The sequence below is a fragment of the Aegilops tauschii genome, chromosome 4, assembly GCF_002575655.3.
Source record: "Aegilops tauschii subsp. strangulata cultivar AL8/78 chromosome 4, Aet v6.0, whole genome shotgun sequence".
Lineage (NCBI taxonomy): Eukaryota > Viridiplantae > Streptophyta > Magnoliopsida > Poales > Poaceae > Aegilops > Aegilops tauschii.
In genome coordinates this window covers 56,789,169-56,807,548 of record NC_053038.3, presented here as the reverse complement: position 1 = coordinate 56,807,548, position 18,380 = coordinate 56,789,169, and the positions used below count along the sequence as shown (strand labels likewise).

General features: G+C 52.6%; 1 protein-coding gene across 1 annotated transcript; it reads right to left on the bottom strand.

The window, feature by feature from the left end:
• Nucleotides 1-8,746: 8,746 nt before the first annotated feature.
• LOC109758944 (zinc finger protein 1) lies at nt 8,747-9,992 on the bottom strand. The gene has a single exon (XM_020317803.4). It carries the CDS (start codon nt 9,691-9,693, stop codon nt 9,058-9,060), a length of 636 nt encoding a protein of 211 aa, XP_020173392.1. The 5' UTR covers nt 9,694-9,992; the 3' UTR covers nt 8,747-9,057.
• Between the last annotated feature and the right edge of the window lie 8,388 nt (nt 9,993-18,380).

The window sequence follows — 18,380 nt, the reverse complement described above, 5'->3', positions numbered from 1 at the left end:
TACGTGATACTGTCCACCGTTCAGCTGCTTCGGATTGGTCCGACAACCCCCCTGCTGCTATTGAGGACCCTGACCAGACTGCTGATTAAAGCCCCCTTGACCGTTCTGAGGATTAGAATTTGAGCCGCCGCCCGGGCCATGAAAACCGCCAGCGCCTGAGCCGCCGCCCGGGCCATTGTTACTGTTAAAGGTATTGGAATTCTTAAAGGCCTTCATGATCGCGCAATCCTTCCATAAATGAGTAGCTGGCTTCTCCCTAGAACCGTGCCTTGGACAAGGCTCATTCAACAGCTGCTCCAGCGTCGGGCCTGACCCGCTGGCTCGGGGAGGTGGCCTCCCCTTGCATCGCTGGTTATTACCCTGTGAGCTGGCGTTGGCCACGAACTCCAGGCTGCCGTCGGCCTTACGCTTGCCACCTCCTTGGTTCCCCGGGTTATGCTGAGGACCCTTGCCATTGCCGTTCTTCTTTCCCTTCCCTGTCCTTTCATCATCTGAAGCGGGGTCCTTGGTACTATCAGAGTCGCCATATTTGACGAGAGCCGCCATCAGCGTACCCATATCATTGCAGTCGCGCTTAAGCCGCCCGAGTTTCATCTTCAGGGGCAGGAAATGACAATTTAATTCCAACATTAAGACTGCAGAACCGGCATCCATCTTATCAGATGAATGTATGATCTCTTTGACCCGGCGAACCCAATGTGTCGTAGACTCACCCTCCTACTGTTTACAGTTAGTCAAATCCACAATTGACATGGACTGCCTACAGGTATCCTTGAAGTTTTGGACGAAACGGGCATTCAGCTCAGCCCAAGACCCGATGGAATTCGGTGGTAGCCCTTTCAACCAAGTGCGGGCAGTCCCATCTAACATCATGGTGAAGTACTTGGCCATCACAGCTTCACTGACCTCCAGCAATTCCATGGCCATCTCGTAACTCTCGATCCAGGCCCCGGGTTGTAAATCAGCCGTGTAATTAGGCACCTTCCTCGGCCCTTTGAAGTCCTTGGGTAGACGTTCATTACGGAGAGCCAGCACTAAACAAGGGACACCTCCGGTCCTCGTAGGGATACCCACGTCGACGGAAGTCGTCGGATAAGCCGGGGGTGTCTGGTAAGCCGTCAACTGAGGCGCCTGCTCCGCCTCTTGTCGCGCTCTATCTTGGTCCGCTGCGTGAAAGACTCCGTTATGAGCCGGGCCATGGCTAGGGGGCGGGTCATGGCGTCGGACATTACTTGAGCCGGTCGCAGAGACCATGTGTCTGCTGTAACTCGGACTCCGGCCCGGATGAGGGGTTGAGTGGATCCTGTCCCGGCTGTAAGAATACGCCTCCTGCTGTGCCAGCGCTGTCTGAAGGAGTTCTCTGACCCGGCGGGTTTCAACAGCCGTAGGAGAGTCGCCGTCAATTGGGAGAGCCGCCAGCCGTGCTGCTGCGGCGACCATGTTCCCCAGCGGGTTAGCATAATGACCCGGTGGTATTGGCACATACTGAGGCGGGGCAGGGTTCACTCGGGGAGGCCCCATCACTTGTGGCTGAACAGGGGTCCCAGACCCGGGCACTATGACCCCCGGCGGGTTACTAGACCCTGCACCTGGCGTGTTGAAGAGGTTTCGAGGATCGTAGACCGGAGGGAGTCGAAATTGGGCCTTTTGATGCCTCCTTCTCATGACCTCATTGGACGCGTTCTGATCCATCATGAGCCGGAAGGACTGCGCCTGAATCAGCTGAGTCTGGGCGTCGAGAGCCGCCCTCTCCGCAGCCATCCTGATCCCTTCCGCTGCCAGATCCTCCTTGGATTTCACTAGATCCAATTTTAACTGCGCCACCTCCGCGTCATGTTGAGCTTGATCCGCCGGGTCGACCGTGGCGGTCAACAGGGCCGTCATCTTGTCCGTGAGATCCATCAGCACCTGAGCCGGCGAGGGCACCGGATTTCCTGACCCGGCCGCAGGGTTTTGAACAGGCTGTGCACCGTCCATGAAGATTCCAACCTGGCTCGGTGGCTCAAAAGGGTCCGGAATACTGTCACCATCGGAACAGCCCCTGAACCTGCCATCTTGAAGTTGATACGACGAGTTTGACTCATCTGTGGACGACTCGCCGTCAGAGCCGGCGGCCGTCTCATCACCAGATCCATCAGAAATCCCTCCATGGACACATCCCACAAAATCATGCCTCAAGGCAGGCAGGGCCCGGACGGGTCGTGCACGCTGAGCCGCCTCGATGAGATCGGCGCAAAGATCCGGCTCGGGGCCCGGCTCAACAATCTTGCCAATGAAGACATGAATTCCGCCGAAGGGGACCCGGTACCCATACTCCACTGAGCCGGCGTTGGGGCCCCAGTTTGCATCATCGATGTAGAGCTTGCCGCGACGACTCTTGGTCATCCGGCCCACAGCGTATCCCTTGAGCCCTTCGAAGCTGCCCTTCAAGAACTCAAATCCACCGTGCGCTGGCCCCACGGTGGGCGCCAACTGTCGTGGAATTGTCACGGTAGATGTCCTCGTGCTAGGACTTAATCGTGGAGCCATCGCAGCTAGGAAGCTTAAAGGGGTTAACGGGACTAGGAACACGAGGGTTATACTAGTTCGGCCCCTTGCGGTGAAGGTAAAAGCCTACGTACAGTTGAGGTGGTATTGCTTATGGTTTCGATGAGCAGGGAGCTTGATTGCTATGCCTGGCTCTCGATGAGATCTTTTCCGTCCCTAAATCGCCACCGGGTCGTCCCTTTATATAGAGAGGTTGACGCCCAGCAGCTCTCAGAGTCCCGGCCGGCTCATAAGAGCGTCCGGCTCGGACTCTCAACTATTCTTGCCTTACACTACAAGTTCTATCATAATGGCGGTTGTAACTACAGGCCTTAAGCCATATCCGGGTCTTAAGCCCATCTTTGGCCTGCCGTCTTCAAGCTTGGCGCCGGGCTTCAGGCGATGACCATTATGAGTAACCCGGCCCCTCCTGGCGGGTGACTCTAAGGTTTATATCCTCAACATTCCTGATGAAAAGAGTATGATCTATCACTTCAGAGGTGGCCTTAGAGAGGATCTGCAGTTAGCTCTCGTTCTTGTTGAGCCTACTCAGTTTGATCAATTCTATAACATGGCACTGAAGCAAGAGGCTGCTCAGCTCAAGTGTGAGGCTTCTAAGAAGAGAGTCAGAGACGCAGTTCAGTCTTCTTCTTCCTCACTTGTGGCATCTAAGCAACAGAAGTTCTGGTTGCCTCCTCCTCCATTTCGCCAGCCTTACCAGCAGAAGAACAAAGGTGGCCATGGTTCTTTCAACTCTGGCTATCAGAACAAGTCTCAGAATCAAGCTCCAAAGTCCAATGCTCCTTATCACCGTCCACTCTCAGAGGTGACTTGCAACAAGTGTCAGCAGAAAGGTCACTATGCTAACAAATGCTTCAACCAAAGGCGTCTTCCGCCTCCTCCTCCTGTCAGATCTTCCAGCAATGCAGTGGTCAAGCATAATCCAAAGTCTACTAAGGTGAACATGATGAATGCAGCTCAAGCGGAGGAATCTACTGATGTGATAATGGGTAATCTTCCTGTTAATGATATTCCTGCAAAAGTCTTGTTTGATACTGGTGCATCTATTTCTTTCATATCAAGACCTTTTGCATCCATGAACAATTTGCATACTGTTGATCTGCCTAAGCCGATAGCGGTTTCCTCTCCGGGATTATTCATGATTACCAAAATGATGGCTCCCGATGTTTCCCCGGATGTAACTTTCCATATTTGTAACTCCAACTCTTGCCATTTTCGGCTATGTGTTATGATATTCCCTTCGTGGTCGGGTTTTTGTCTTTCGTTTTGCTTTTTGTCCTTGTCATGCATTTCATATCATGTCATCATGTGCATTGCATTTGCATATGTGTTCGTCTCTTGCATCCGAGCATTTTCCCCGTTGTCCGTTTTGCAATCCGGCGCTCCCACCTCCTCCGGCACCCCTCTTGTTTTCTTTCGTGAGCGGGTGTCAAACGTTCTCGGAATGGACCGAGACTTGTCAAGTGGCCTTGGTATACCACCGGTAGACCACCGGTCAAGTTTCGTTCCATTTGGAGGTCGTTTGGTACTCCAACGGTTAACCGGGCATCCGCAATGTCCGTTTGTGTGTGTAGGAAAAAAAACCCTCTCTAAACAGCCCAAAACCCACCAAACTCTCTTCCATGCTGTAGGTCATTCGATCACGATCGTGTGGGCGAAAACCGCACCTCATTTGGACTCTCCTAGCTCCCTCTACCTATTTATACTCATCCCCTCCCGAAAACATCCGCAGATGAAACCCTAGAGAAATCCCCGTGCGCCGCCGGACACGTCCGCTCCGGCCGGACGGAATCGCGCCGCCGCCCGCGTCCAACCAGAGCCCGCCACCTGTCACCGCCGCCCCCGCCGCCGCGCCGGCACGCAGGCCCGCCGCGGGCCCTCCCGGGCCCGAGCGCCCGCGCCTCCGCCGTCCTTCCCCGCCGCGCCGCCCTCGGCCGCCACCGGATCCGGCGAGCTCCGCGGCCCCGATCCCGCCGGCGCCTCTCCTCGTCGTCCTCCTCGCCCGCCGGCCGCCGTCCTCCCCCTCGCCGTCGCCCTCCCTCGCTCCGGCGAGCAGCAGCCCCGGCGACTCCATCGGCCCGAGCCCCCGTACCTCGATCCGATCCAGTCAACGCTCGAGGTTGACCTCTCCTTTTCCCCGAATTTTGCCGAGTCCTGAGAATTCTACAGCATATTGTCATGTTCGTAGCATCATAACTCTCTGCATGTCGCTCCGTTTTACGCGTGTAATATATCGAATTGTTCGTCTCGTGATGCTCTACATTTTATTCAATTGCACCATGTTCATTAGTGTCCATCTTGATGCCCAAATCTCTGATGCAAGAGTGCTAGTTGCTGTTATCTGCTGGTTCTTAGCAGAACTTGGAGATTTGTCTTTTTTTTATCATTTAATCTGTGCATCTTATGGGCATGAGCTCTACATGTGTTTTGTTGTATGCCGTAGCTTAGTGTTCATCTTTTGTCAAGCATCTCCTATAGATTACTGTCATATGCTTTGTCGCTATGTTGGAGTGCTGTAGCGTTGTTACTTGTTGCATTTTAACTGCTATCATGCTGTTAATCGCAGATTCGTGTCATTCTTGTTTTGCTTGCCATTTGCAAACCATGCATCCGTTTCCGGTGATCTTTATATCGATTTCGACCGAAATCATCTCATCTTTCCAGTGGCATGCTTGGTTTTCCAAGTTACTTCCTTGTTCATATTTTTCCTTCCGGAGCACGCATATGCATCGCATATCATGTCTCGCATATCATACATGTTTTGCATCATGTTGCTTGTGCATTTCTCGTGATTGATTGTGGTTCCGTTGCTTGTGTTCTTGTCTTGGGTAGAGCCAGAAGACGAGTTCGTGAACGAGGAACCTGTTGAGTACGCTTGCGAGGATCAAGCTTTCGACAACTCTGAGAACCTTGCAGGCAAGATGACCACCCCTCGAAATCACTTCTATCTTTGCTTTGCTAGTTGTTCGCTCTATTGCCATGCTACGCTACCTACCACTTGCTATATCATGCCTCCCATATTGCCATGACAGCCTCTAACCATCCTTTCCTAGCAAACCGTTGTTTGGCGATGTTCCCGCTTTTGCTCAGCCCTTCTTATAACGTTGCTAGTTGCAGGTGAAGTTGAAGTTGGTTCCATGTTGGAACATGGATATTTTGGGATATCACAATATCTCTTATTTAATTAATGCATCTATATATTTGGTAAAGGGTGGAAGGCTCGGCCTTATGCCTGGTGTTTTGTTCCACTCTTGCCGCCCTAGTTTCAGTCTTACCGGTATTATGTTCCTTGAGTTTGCGTTCCTTACGCGGTCGGGTGATTTATGGGACCCCCTTGACAGTTCGCCTTGAATAAAAATCCTCCAGGAAGGCCCAACCTTGGTTTTACCATTTGCCACCTAAGCCTTTTTCCCCCGGGTTTTCTAGAGCCCGAGGGTCATCTTATTTTAACCCCCGGGCCAGTGTTCCTCTGAGTGCTGGTCCAAACTAGAGCCCTTTGCAGCGCCACCTTGGGGAAACTCGAGGATTGGTTTTAGTTGTACGGACTGCTCATCCGGTGTGCCCTGAGAACGAGATATGTGCAGCTCCTATTGGGATTTGTCGGCACATTCAGGCGGCTTTGCTGGTCTTGTTTTACCATTGTCGAAATGTCTTGTAAACCGGGATTCCGAGACTGATCGGGTCTTTCCGGGAGAAGGTTTATCCTTCGTTGACCGTGAGAGCTTATGATGGGCTAAGTTGGGACACCCCTGCAGGGTATTATCTTTTGAAAGCCGTGCCCGCGGTTATGAGGCAGATGGGAATTTGTTAATGTCCGGTTGTAGAGAACCTGTCACTTGACCCAATTAAAATACATTGATCGTGTGTGTAGCCGTGATGGTCTCTTCTCGGCGGAGTCCGGGAAGTGAACACGGTTTGAGTTATGTATGACGTAAGTAGGAGTTCAGGATCACTTCTTGGTCATTTCTAGATGACGACCGTTCCGTTGCTTCTCTTCTCGCTCTCTTTTGCGTATGTTAGCCACCATATATATACTTATTGCCGCTGCAGCTCCACCTCATTACACCATCCTTTCCTACAAGCTTAAATAGTCTTGATCTCGCGGGTGTGAGATTGCTGAGTCCTCGTGACTCACAGATTCTACCAAAACAGTTGCAGGTGCCGACGATGCCAGTGCAGATGATGGGATCGATCTCAAGTGGGAGTTCGATGAGGAACGTGGTCGTTACTATGTGTCTTTTCCTGATGATCAGTAGTGGAGCCCAGTTGGGACGATCGGGGATCTAGCATTTGGGGTTATCTTATTTTCATTCAGATCTTGACCGTAGTCGGTCTATGTGTGTATTTTGGATGATGTATGATTTATATTTATGTATTGTGTGAAGTGGCGATTGTAAGCCAACTCTTTATCCCATTCTTGTTCATTACATGGGATTGTGTGAAGATGACCCTTCTTGCGACAAAACCACTATGCGGTTATGCCTCTAAGTCGTGCCTCGACACGTGGGAGATATAGCCGCATCGTGGGCGTTACATGGCAGTTCTCGCTTCTAGGCATATTAAAGTCTCAGCAGAATGTCCTATTTGTCGTTCTGGGCCTGAAGACATTCGCCATTTGAAGTTTATTTGTACACGCGCTCGGCAAGTTTGGAAGACACTTGGCCTTAATATAGTTATTGATCAAGCTTTGGCACTGGATCTTTCAGGCTCTGTAGTTTTGGAAGAAATCCTACGATGGCCACACAGGAAGTCGCCGATGTTAGGACAGCTAGGCTTGCAAGAAACAGTGGCTGTGGCCTCATGGTACATATGATGGGAAAGGAGAGAAGCAAGGAAAGGCGAGAACGTCAAATGACCTCTTAGCTCAGCTTTCGCTATCCAAGCACTAACGGCAAACTATGCCGAGAAGTCTCCTCAGGAGCAGGCGAGAAGAGTAGGCTGGGAGAAACCACTTATTGGTACTTACAAGTTAAATACTGATGCATCTTTCTTTGAAGATGGTACAGGATCAATGGTTGCTGTTGTACGTAACAGTTGTGGGGAAGCAGTTGCCGGTGCTGCAGAGATTTTCAGTTATGCCTCAAGTGTTGCGTCTGCAGAAGCAATGGCACTTTACCTTGGTCTTCGATTAGTACGTGATATTGGATGCTCAAAAATCACCGTGGAGTCAGACTGTTTAGAGCTCGTTACCGCTTGCAATGGAGGTTCAGAGATACTGGCATCATATACTGCTATTTTATATGATGATTTCCAACTTGCACATGAGATATCGTCGATTCACTTCTGTCATTGCCCCAGGGAAGCAAATAAGTTGGCACGTGTTTTAGCGAGACATGCTTATGACTCAAAAGAAATGATTTAGTGGGATGATGTTCCGCCTAATTTTCTATTACCTCATGTACTCAATGATGTAACACTCCCAAATTTGCAATAAAGTGCCAAGAGGCTTCGTTTCGGAAAAAAAAACGATGCATCTTGCAGAAAACAGCCTCGAATCTAGGGAATCCTTGCTCATGTAGGCTTGATGCCCCAGATCTCTTGAATTGCTGAATGACCCGTTTGAAATACAAGGCCGCCCAACTTGAGCTATCAGCTTGATTTTCAATCCTCGAACATGGCAAAGTTGCACCGGACATACGGGAGGACCTGGACTCCGCATGTGATCCATCTTACTTAAGCTCATCCCGGCCATGATGTACCACGACTTTCATCGAATAATCGATCGTCGCCGCCCTCTAGAAAAATGTTCCATGCTGCACCGTTGTGGTGGCACCTTCCGCTGTCTATTTCTTCGTATCTTTTTCAGTGGAAACAGTTCAGGTTTCCGTCTCTTCCATCGACATTCCCCTTGCACCTGCCGCCCGGTACGTGCGTTGTCGCTGAACTGCCACTTTCCCGGTCCGCGCACGCTGCGTTCATATCCTTCACGATGCCGACGGCCGGCCAATGATCGATTCTAGAGACTGCCAACACTGCTAGTGTTACTTCCTGATCGAGATGTTTTGTTGGCTAAGATTGAATTCGGAAGTTCGGACTAGTAGTTTGACAAAGCTACTGGTAGTAGCGTCTAGCGGCGCACACACGGACGAGAGTGGACGACACGGCAAGCAACTGCACATTTCATTGCTGGTCAGTCGGTCTTTCCAACTAGTACTAGTACTAGTCGATATACGTCGAAGAATTAGTTGTACTCTCCGTATTACCATATCAATTTCGTTCAATTATGATGCTCACACCGAACAAATTAATCAATGAAAGAACCGACCCGATCTACTGAGATACAGTACGTACTATATGGAAAATATAGAGAGAGACATGTACTAGTACACCAATGATGGCCAGCTCGATCAACCTCTACGCTCCACTGGCTGGCTGGCAAGCAGGAGGTACGTGTGTACGTATCACCAACCAGCCGAGCATAAGCAATCCAAAAGAATACACACCGACGGGACGGGACACGCGATTCACTCATCAACTGGTTGATGATTGAAAAATTCTTTGATGGACGCGCTATGCCGGGATCATTAGCCTCGGCTTCTTGAACGCCAGCGGGCTGAGCACCTCCTCCTCGTCGGCCGGCGCCGGCATGCACCGCTCGCGCTCGGTGACGATGTCCGGCAGCGCCGGCAGGTTCAGGTCGAACCCTCGGCTCGCGACCGCGGAGGCGCCGATGGGGCCCTCGTAGTGGCACCGCTTGTGCCCGCCCAGCGCCTGCCCGGTTGGGAAGGTCTTCTTGCACACGGAGCACTCGTGCACCTTGCCACCTCCGCCCGCGCCGCTGGACGTCGTTGACGACGCCGCCGCCGTGGCAGCGGGCTCGTCCGCGCCGGCGGGCGCCGGCTTCGGGCGGTGGCTCGCCTTGTGCCCGCCGAGGGCCTGATAGGACGGGAACCCCTTGCCGCACACGGAGCACCAGTGCTCCTGCGCCGGCTCGGACGGCCCAAGCAGGTGCCGGTCGCGGTGACCGCGCGCCAGCATGAGGAGGCTGAGCGCGAGGTGCTCCTCCTCGCTGGGCGCGCGCTGCCGCTGGCGCCTCGGGCGCCTCCGCTTGCCCCACCCCTCGTCGCACCGCAGCTGCCCCTCCTCCTCCTCGCTCACCGCCGGCGATGGCATCGCCGACACGTCGCGAACCGCGTCCACCGCCATGCACGCACGTACGCCGATCCAACACACGCAAGAACGTGGCTTGCTGATTCTCTCTGGCACGAAGGAAGAGTGGTGGGCAGTAGTTAGCTACTGGAAGTGTGTGATGGACCAGTGGTGACTGGGTGGAGAGGGCGGGGCAACCAGTGGTGGTTTTATACAGGGGAGGGGGAGAGGGGTGAGCGAGTGGTGGTAGGGAAGTCGTTGGTGGTGATGCAGTGGTTTGTTGGTGTGTGTATGCATCAGTGTGTGTCTGTGTTAGAGAGAGACCGAGTGAGGAAGTGGTGGTTGGTTCTTTGGGACTAAGCAACGGGAGGGAGGAAGAGTTGGTTGTGGGAGCATTTGGTCAACTAGAAAGCAGGGACGAGGAGGCTTCCAAGTGGTGTGGGGAGATGACTTTGATTATGACGATGATTCGGCTGTTTTGGGGGTCCAGAACTTGATAAGATTCACGGTCAGTGAAGAAGAAGAAGAAGAAGAAGAAGAGTAAGAGGATATTTTTCTTTTCTTGGGGAAATGGAACTTGGATCAACTAATAACTACGTACTTACGGTACTCTAGAGCACTAGATCACGGAGTAATGGAAGCGGGGTGGCGTGCCAAATGGATGGTTGATTACGCTGTGATGTCACGGGGTGAGAGAGGGAAGCATCTGGTGCGTTGGGCCACGAGGTGCCTCCGCTTTAAACAAACAGTTTTGCTATGTCTCAGTCGACTTAGACTTCGTTATGTCTCAGTCGATGTTATATTCCATTGATGTTGCATTAAGATTCATACAAAAATTTCTTTTCAGTTTTTTCTTTTTCTTCTCATATACTATATCACTTGAGTGAGACTTGGTTAAGTCTCAGTCGACTGAGACCTAGACACACCCTTAAACAAATGTCGCGCTGCGTTCGATCACTATCGCTCTGAAATGGACTGCTTAATTACGCTTTTCTGCGATGAGAATCCTCCGCACACTAATCTCAGAAGCACTAGATCGAACTACCTTTTCAGTTCACCAGTAACTCTAGCTACGCTGTCAAGCTACTTCACCGCCATGAGGATAGGAACAGCTTCTGGCCACAACACGGCTGTTGGAGCTGTCACATTTCCCTTTTCTGAATTTACCAATACACCATCCGCCATGGAGAAAATGAGCTCTCGGATTTTCTTAAGCTGAAGAGGACATGACTACTGGAGAATTTGCTAATTAAGGTCGGCCACTTGGGAAGTGACAAGCTAGCGAGTGGAGTACGTCGTCGTATGCTCGTTCGTGGTCGACGGCTTTGTGTTGTGCGTGCGGGGAGCCGCCGCGTGGAAGGGAGGGCTCGGGCCGGACATCACTTGGGAGGCGGTGGGCACTCACATGGCGACCGTGTCCGGTGCGACGTTTCTCCATCTGGGAGCTGCAGAGGAAAGGCAGCCAGCCACAGAGGAGTAGATCCCAAGACTTTCTGGAAAGAGCAGATGAGCAGAGCAGCTCACACTTCTCCAGAGCCGCCGCAGCAAGCTGGGATTGGCTGGCGCCACGTGTATTCTCACCGTTTCCGGCGGTGTACGTCAGTAGCACATTTTTTTTGTTTTTAGAAAAGGGATAATCCCCGGCCTCTACATCTGCGAGATGCATGCGCCCATTTTATTAATTATTATTGAGGACCTTACAAAATATTACAATAATATGCCTGAATCTGCCATTTGGCAACATATGCCACTACTCCTATACATATGATGAAGGGGTGCTAGCTGGGCCAAATACCCAGACCACTCATCTAAGACTATCATCAAAAGCTAGAAGCCCCTGCCGAGCCACATACCGTGTCTGGCCATAAACTGGTCTGACGTACTCACATATGTCGTCGCCGCCATCTTCCACAAGTCCGTCTTCGGAGCATATATTAAGGCTTCTACCTTGTGAGACCACTCTGCCGTCGACGCCACCATGACGCCAGACAACTACCTCCTCCTGCGCGACTCCATCGCCGCGCATCGGGTGCCGAGTCTCCAATGCGCCACACCGTCGAGATCCGCCGTCATCAATGTGTAGGATGAAGCACCGCTCCAAAAAAAAGCCGCCCACTGGTTTCTCGATCCCGCGTACGCCTCCAAGAATGACAACCCCAAGGAGGAAACGACACCAAAGCGCCGCCGTCATCCGATCTACTGATCTAGGTTTTCCTCCGGAGGTAGCGGATAGAAGTCTGGAGCTTCTCCACGGCGATGCCTTCAAAAAGGCAACGCCACAAAAGAGTGTCGCCAACGCCAGTCTTGGCATCAAGCCGAGAACGAGGTTTTCACCCGGATCTGCTCGAAAAACCTCCATCAAGCATCGTGTGCACGGGTCGCCGCCGATCTGAGCTGCCGCACATCGAGCAGGCCGCACCGGCCAGATCAGATCTGTCTGGAGGGCAAACCACGCATGGTGCTGACCCAACTACCAGGCCCTCCATGCCGCCGCCGCCGATCCGAGGTCAGATGATCTATCGCCGCAGACCCCGCCGCCGCCGCCGAACGCAGCCAAGGCCGCTGCCCGAAGCAGGGCCAACCGCCGCACCCGCTACCATCGCCGCCCTAGGCCGAGGCGGCTGCCGCGCCGCCGCCGGTCAAGGCAGGCCTGCCACGCCACCAAGGCCAGATCGGCCGTGCCACCACACGCCGCGGGGCTCCGCACCGCCCCCATGGCACAGGACAGAGGGAAGACCCCCGCCACCGCCATCAGCGCTCGGGCTATAGGCCGGCGGCGTCCTTCGAAGGCGGCGGAGGGAGGGATGGAAGGACGGAGAGCCCCCGGCGGCTAGGGTTGTGATCCCGCCCGAGTCTCCCGAGCGGGGGCGACGCGGGGGAGCACATGTCATCACTTACATCTGGCACATGTCATCACTTACATCTGTCAACGTTTCTGCCAGCAATTGATAAAAAGGAAAAAAAAACACACGGCAATGAGTTGTAGCTGTTCAAACCGGGTCTCCCAATCTGAATTCGACTCGTATAGTCTGTGTGTATGTCTGTCATCGGGCTAGTCGCATATCATCGCGGAAATCGTCAGGTCAGTAGGTGATAGTTGCTAGTAGTATATCCGAGCGACCGATCGACTTGGTGTGCAGCACGCGTGATCGTTAGAACCTTAGAATAAGGTACGCATGCACCACAAATATGTACGTACATCGACTGTGGAATTAATGGTGAACATACAAATCGAACCAGACAAGCACATATGCTAACAAGAATAAAGGTGTCCATCTTTTTCCGTTACGGAAAGTTCGGCGTACGCGTACTCTTAAATGCGAAGAAGGCTATACTTTCCATTCGAAGCAAAATTAGATTAAACTGTGGCCAAACACGCAGGGACATGCATGCGTGCCGGCTTGCATGCAAAAATTGCTCGATGCAAAACGCTGCTTGCCTGCTTCGTGACTTGTAAATTCGGCCACTCAAACGCCCGCGGTCGTGTCCGCAAGCACTGATCGGGCACCTGTTGTATTTATCATTTTGCATCTGCCTATCTTATATCCGGCGTCTTATATCCATATTACACATGCACACATTGATTTATCCTACGTGATTAGACGAGAGACAACAAAATTGAGCTGCAAAGGAACACAAGATCGACTGCAAACAGATAAACATATTTCACCACATCCAAAAGATTATAGTTCGTCCACGGACAAGTTCATAAACTTCTACAACTAAAATGATATAAACATTAAGGAGGAGGGGAGCCGGAATCACCACTTCCTCGCCAGGCCTTTTGCCCTTCCGGTCACCGGCGCAGTTGTAGGCGTCCGTGGCTAGTGGAGGGTCTTGGTCGTCGGACGAAGAGGTGCAGCTGTCGCCGCCGTCGGAGTCGGAGTCTGAGAGGACGATGAGCCCCTTCATCCGACGGACCGCCCTGTCCTGCTCCTGCTTCAGCCTTGCCGCCCGAGCCTTCTCCGCCGCTGTCTCCTTCGCCTCGCGCTCCGACTGCTCAATGGCTAGCCGGAGCGCCTTGGCGTTCTTCCGTCGGAGGCGGCGAGCATTCGTCTTCGCCGTCGTGAGGGAGCAGCGGTACACCCAGGCTAGGAGGCACGCGTCCTCGTCGGCGTCCGGCTCCGTCCCATGGCACGGCGCGCGGACTGCTCCCTCTCCTCCCTCTCTCGTGCACGCTGCCTCTCGCGGCGCGCGGCGCACGCCTCTGACTCCGCAGTGCGCATGCGGCCGGAGGCGCGGGCACAAGCACCCAGCACTGGTCGCGTGCAGGAGCGCCCGGATGGTGAAGGAGACGGCGCGGGGCCGGCGCGGACTGTGCTGACCAGGCCTTGCTGCGCGTGGGCTGGGAGGGTCCAGCTCCGGCGCCCGCGCTGCGTCGGCGCGGGAGGTGCGGCGACGCTCCAGATCCGGAGCTGCCGTCGGTCTTCACCTTGGACCGCTCCAGTGCAATGCGGAGGGTCATGTCCTCCTTGTAGTCGAGCTCCGAGCCAGAGTTGCTGCCGGAGCTGCTCATGGTGGCGGATGGGATCGGAACCGGAGAGGAAGAGGAGTGGATGGACGGAGCGAGAGAGGGAGAGTGTCGTGGAATTGTCACGGCAGATGTCCTCGTGCTAGGACTTAGTCGTGGAGCCATCGCAACTAGGAAGCTTAAAGGGGTTAAACGGGACAAGGAACACGGGGGTTATACTGGTTCGGCCCCTTACGGTGAAGGTGAAAGCTACGTCCAGTTGAGGTTGTATTGCTTATAGTTTCGATGACCAGGGAGCTTAATCGCTATGCCTGGCTCTTGATGAGATCTTTTCTGTCCCTAAATCGCCGCCGGGTCGTCCCTTTATATAGAGAGGTTGACGCCCAGCAGCTCTCAGAGTCCCGGCCGGCTCATAAGAGTGTCTGGCTCGGACTCTTATCTATTCTTGCCTTACACTACAAGTTTTACCCTAACGGCGGCTAATGCTACGGGCCTTAAGCCATCTCCGGGGCTTGGGCCCGTTATTGATCCGCCGTCTTCATCTTTGGTACTGGGCTTCGCGTAGTAACCATCACGGGTAACCCAGCCCCTCCTGGGCGGGTGACTCCAACGGTTATATCCTCAACATTAGGCCCCAGATTGATTTGAGCCGGCTCATGTCAATCTTCAATCATTTCGATAGAAAATCTTCCGGCTTACAATTGTGTGAAGGCTGTAACCCGTCGTGACGTCATCTTCTGGATTCCGGGTAACCCGCTGCGACGTCATCTTCCATTAAGTTAATTTTTATTCTGTCATATCTCCAACGGATCTTATCTTTAATGGTCATCCCGAAAACCGAGGCGCCTTTGTGGTGAGATAATCACGCCGTGACCTCCTCGTTTATCGCGCCCACTTATGAGCCTCGCCTTATAAATAGCCCGGCCCGATGAGCCTCCAGCCACTCGTCACCTCCATCTTCTTCTTCCTCTCGCCACTGTGCTGCGCTCGAGCTCCACCGCCGCCGCCGCCGCGGGTCTTCTTGTCTTCACCAACTCAAGCCGCTGCATCAACCTGACGTGACCAGATAAACGGCGGCGATCTCCGCAACTCTCCAGCACCCGTAAGTCCTTGCTACTCCGTAGAATAGATCCGCATTAGGGTTCCTGCTGTTCTTCCCGTGTTCGTCGCCGTTCATCGCGAGCTCTTGGTAGATTTCATTATTACCACCTTTTCTCGATCTTTAGACTGCACAAAACTGCTGCGGTAGCTGTTTCACTCCCATTCCCAATGTACATAGATCCCCTTTCTTTGCAAAAAGGCTCCGTTCAAACCCTCGAACTTTTTCTGTGTCTGTGTTAGGTCTAGAAACTTTTCCTTTTAGCCAACCGTTTGATCCAAAATAATTACTGCGATCTGTGAAACTTGTTTTCACCACACTTAGTGAAAAATTGCCTCTGCTGAACTATGGCGGCTTACGTTTCCGGCTCAAAAGAAGCCATGCGCCGTAAATTTTCCGGCTCATTTATGATAAAGCTGTAAACAATTTGAATTACTCACGAATACTTGCAACGGTTTAGATAACCCGATGCAATTAACCATATGTCATTAGGCCCCTCTCATAAGCCGCCATTGGAATATTAAACTGTAAACGTCGGCCGGCTTATAATTGAACCGGACATTTTCCTTTTGTCATAGGCTTCGTCTTTCACAATGCCTCCCAAAGCTCCCAAGGCACCCATCACGTGCAACTGGATGAGGTCCGACGTCACCGACGACACCTTAGCTGATTTCGTAAAGACGGGTTACTTGCCCAAGAAAGAAATCATGTCTTACCGTGCCCCTGATTCGTCAGAGGAGAGACCGCAACCAAGGGATGGGGAGGTGGTGATATTTGCGGATCACATGAGCCGGGGCTTCGCACCGCCCGGCTCAAAATTCTTTAGAGATGTGCTGAATTTCTTTGATCTGCGGCCACAAGACATAGGACCCAACTCCGTGTCAAATATATGCAACTTCCAAGTATTCTGCGAAGTCTATCTTGGAGGAGAGCCCAGCATGCTGCTCTTTAGAGAGCTCTTTTATCTGAACCGCCAGAACGAGTGCGCCAACGGGCCGAGCCTGGAACTTGGTGGAATCTCCATTCAGCGACGGAGAGACTGCCTTTTTCCTTACGATGAGCCGCCAAGCCACATAAAGGACTGGAACCAGACGTGGTTCTACTGCCAGGACACTTCGCCGGCTGACGAGAGCCCGCTGCCCGGCTTTCGTCCCTCGCATCTGGAACCAAATCACCCTCTGCCAGACAAGTTATCTCAGGCGGAGCGCCAACCTCTGATCCCCACCATCAATAAGATCAAGGCTCTCCTGGGAAATGGCCTCAACGGCATTGACCTGGTCCGGGTTTGGATCTCCTGGCGGGTGATCCCTTTGAGCCGCCGCCCCGGCTTAATGTGTGCTTATACGGGCCGGAAGGATGACCCTCTGCGGCACAGTCCCAATGATCTTCCTGAAGATGTTGTGGATGACATGACCAAGTCTCTCCTGAATGAGAGCTTAGCCGACTGTGGGAGGACCGGCTTGAACCCCTTCTGCCAGGCTAACCCGGCTCCGGCGGTAAGTCACTGACCAGAATCCCTTCGTTTTCCTTTTAATAGTTTCCATCTGAACTTTAAAAAAACTTTGCTGCATGTTTCAGGCTAATGACAAATTCTGGAGGGTCAAATATGACCATGAAGCGGCCAAAAAGGCCAGGAAGGCTAAGAAAGCCGCCAGGAGAGCCGCTCCCCGCAAGAAGGGAAGCAGGCCTACCGCCTCAGAGCTGCTTCAACTAAGTGACAGCTCCGAGTCAGAGGTAACCCCTGAATCTGTAAGCTCTTGTTTTGTTTCTTGTTTATTCCTATCCACCTTATTGATACTGATCATCAGCAGGATGATACCGGAGCAAGTAACCCGGTGACTGAAGAGGTAATGACACTTTCCTCCGACTCGGAGCCCTTGCCAAGGCTGAAAGTCCGAAGAGTAACCCGGAAAGTAAGATTTTCACATCCTTTAGCTTATCAAGATCCTCAATTTCTTTTGAAGCAACAGATCCATGAGAGCCGGCGGCACACCCGGACCAACAAGGATGCTGACCTCTCCTCCGGCTTACCTGAGGCGTCAAGGAAGCCCCGGACCGAGGTTATCTCCAACTTATATCCTTGTCATCCTTTGGCGGGTGTTATACGTCAACCGCTCAACTCTTCTGATTCAAATTATCAGGAAACTTCACCTTCCTCTGGCGACTCTATGCAATCGAACCTGCCGGCTTTCAAGACCGTACCCGGGTAATGATGATCATCTCTTGTTGTGCTTATCTTTACTCATACCTTTGTACTAACCTTTTGTTCTCTCAGTGCCCAGGCAAAGCTCAGCAAGAGGGCGAAGAAGAATAAACCGGTCGAAGAGCCGGTCTTGACTGAGCCGGAGGTTTCAGCTCAAGAGCCGCCAGCTGCCTCTGCTCCTGAAGCCACCGCTCCAACCGACGAGCCGGCCATAGAGACTTCTACCAACCCGGACATCTCCAGTCCGGCTCAGCCGGCCGATGACCCGGACGTGGTAATCACCCGGACGGAGTTTGTCGAGCCGGGGAGACCCACTGCGTTGGCTAAGTGCTCTGGCAAAGAAGAGTTGCTAGAGCGCCGCAGGACCAAGCTGGACGTCACCAACTACGCTAACCTTAGCATTGGAGATATCATCTCTGGCTATGTCAATCAGGTGCACAGCAGCCGGGACTTGGAGATCGACATGGTGAAACAGATACAACAGAAGTCTGAGGTACCACTCTATTGCTTACTGCTTAGTCATCTTTACCATACTCTAGCCCCCAAGTCTACTACTTATGATAGAATATGTTGTAGACTTATTTTCCGGCTTACTCTCATGAACCGGTAATTTTGTAGATAGAAACTTTCAACATGCATTAACCCCCAAGTGCCAAGTGTCTTTGCTTGGAAAGTGCTTGGGACTTTAAAATTGCATAATAATTATTCATACTATAACCCGGAAATCGTACAGGCTGCTTGCAAGAAGTTTGAGGCTGATATCTCTGATCTGAAGAAACGCCTGAAGACTCAGGAAACTGAGACCCGGAAGGCCAATGCCAAATTTGAATCCAGCATTGCTGCTCAAGAGATGCTGAAGAAAAAGTTTGAAGCTGAAAGGAAGACTTGGGCCGAAGAAAAGGCTGCTCTTGTAAGCCGGGCCGAACAGGCGGAGAAGGCTCTGACGGAGAGAACCGCCGAACTCTCCGGCT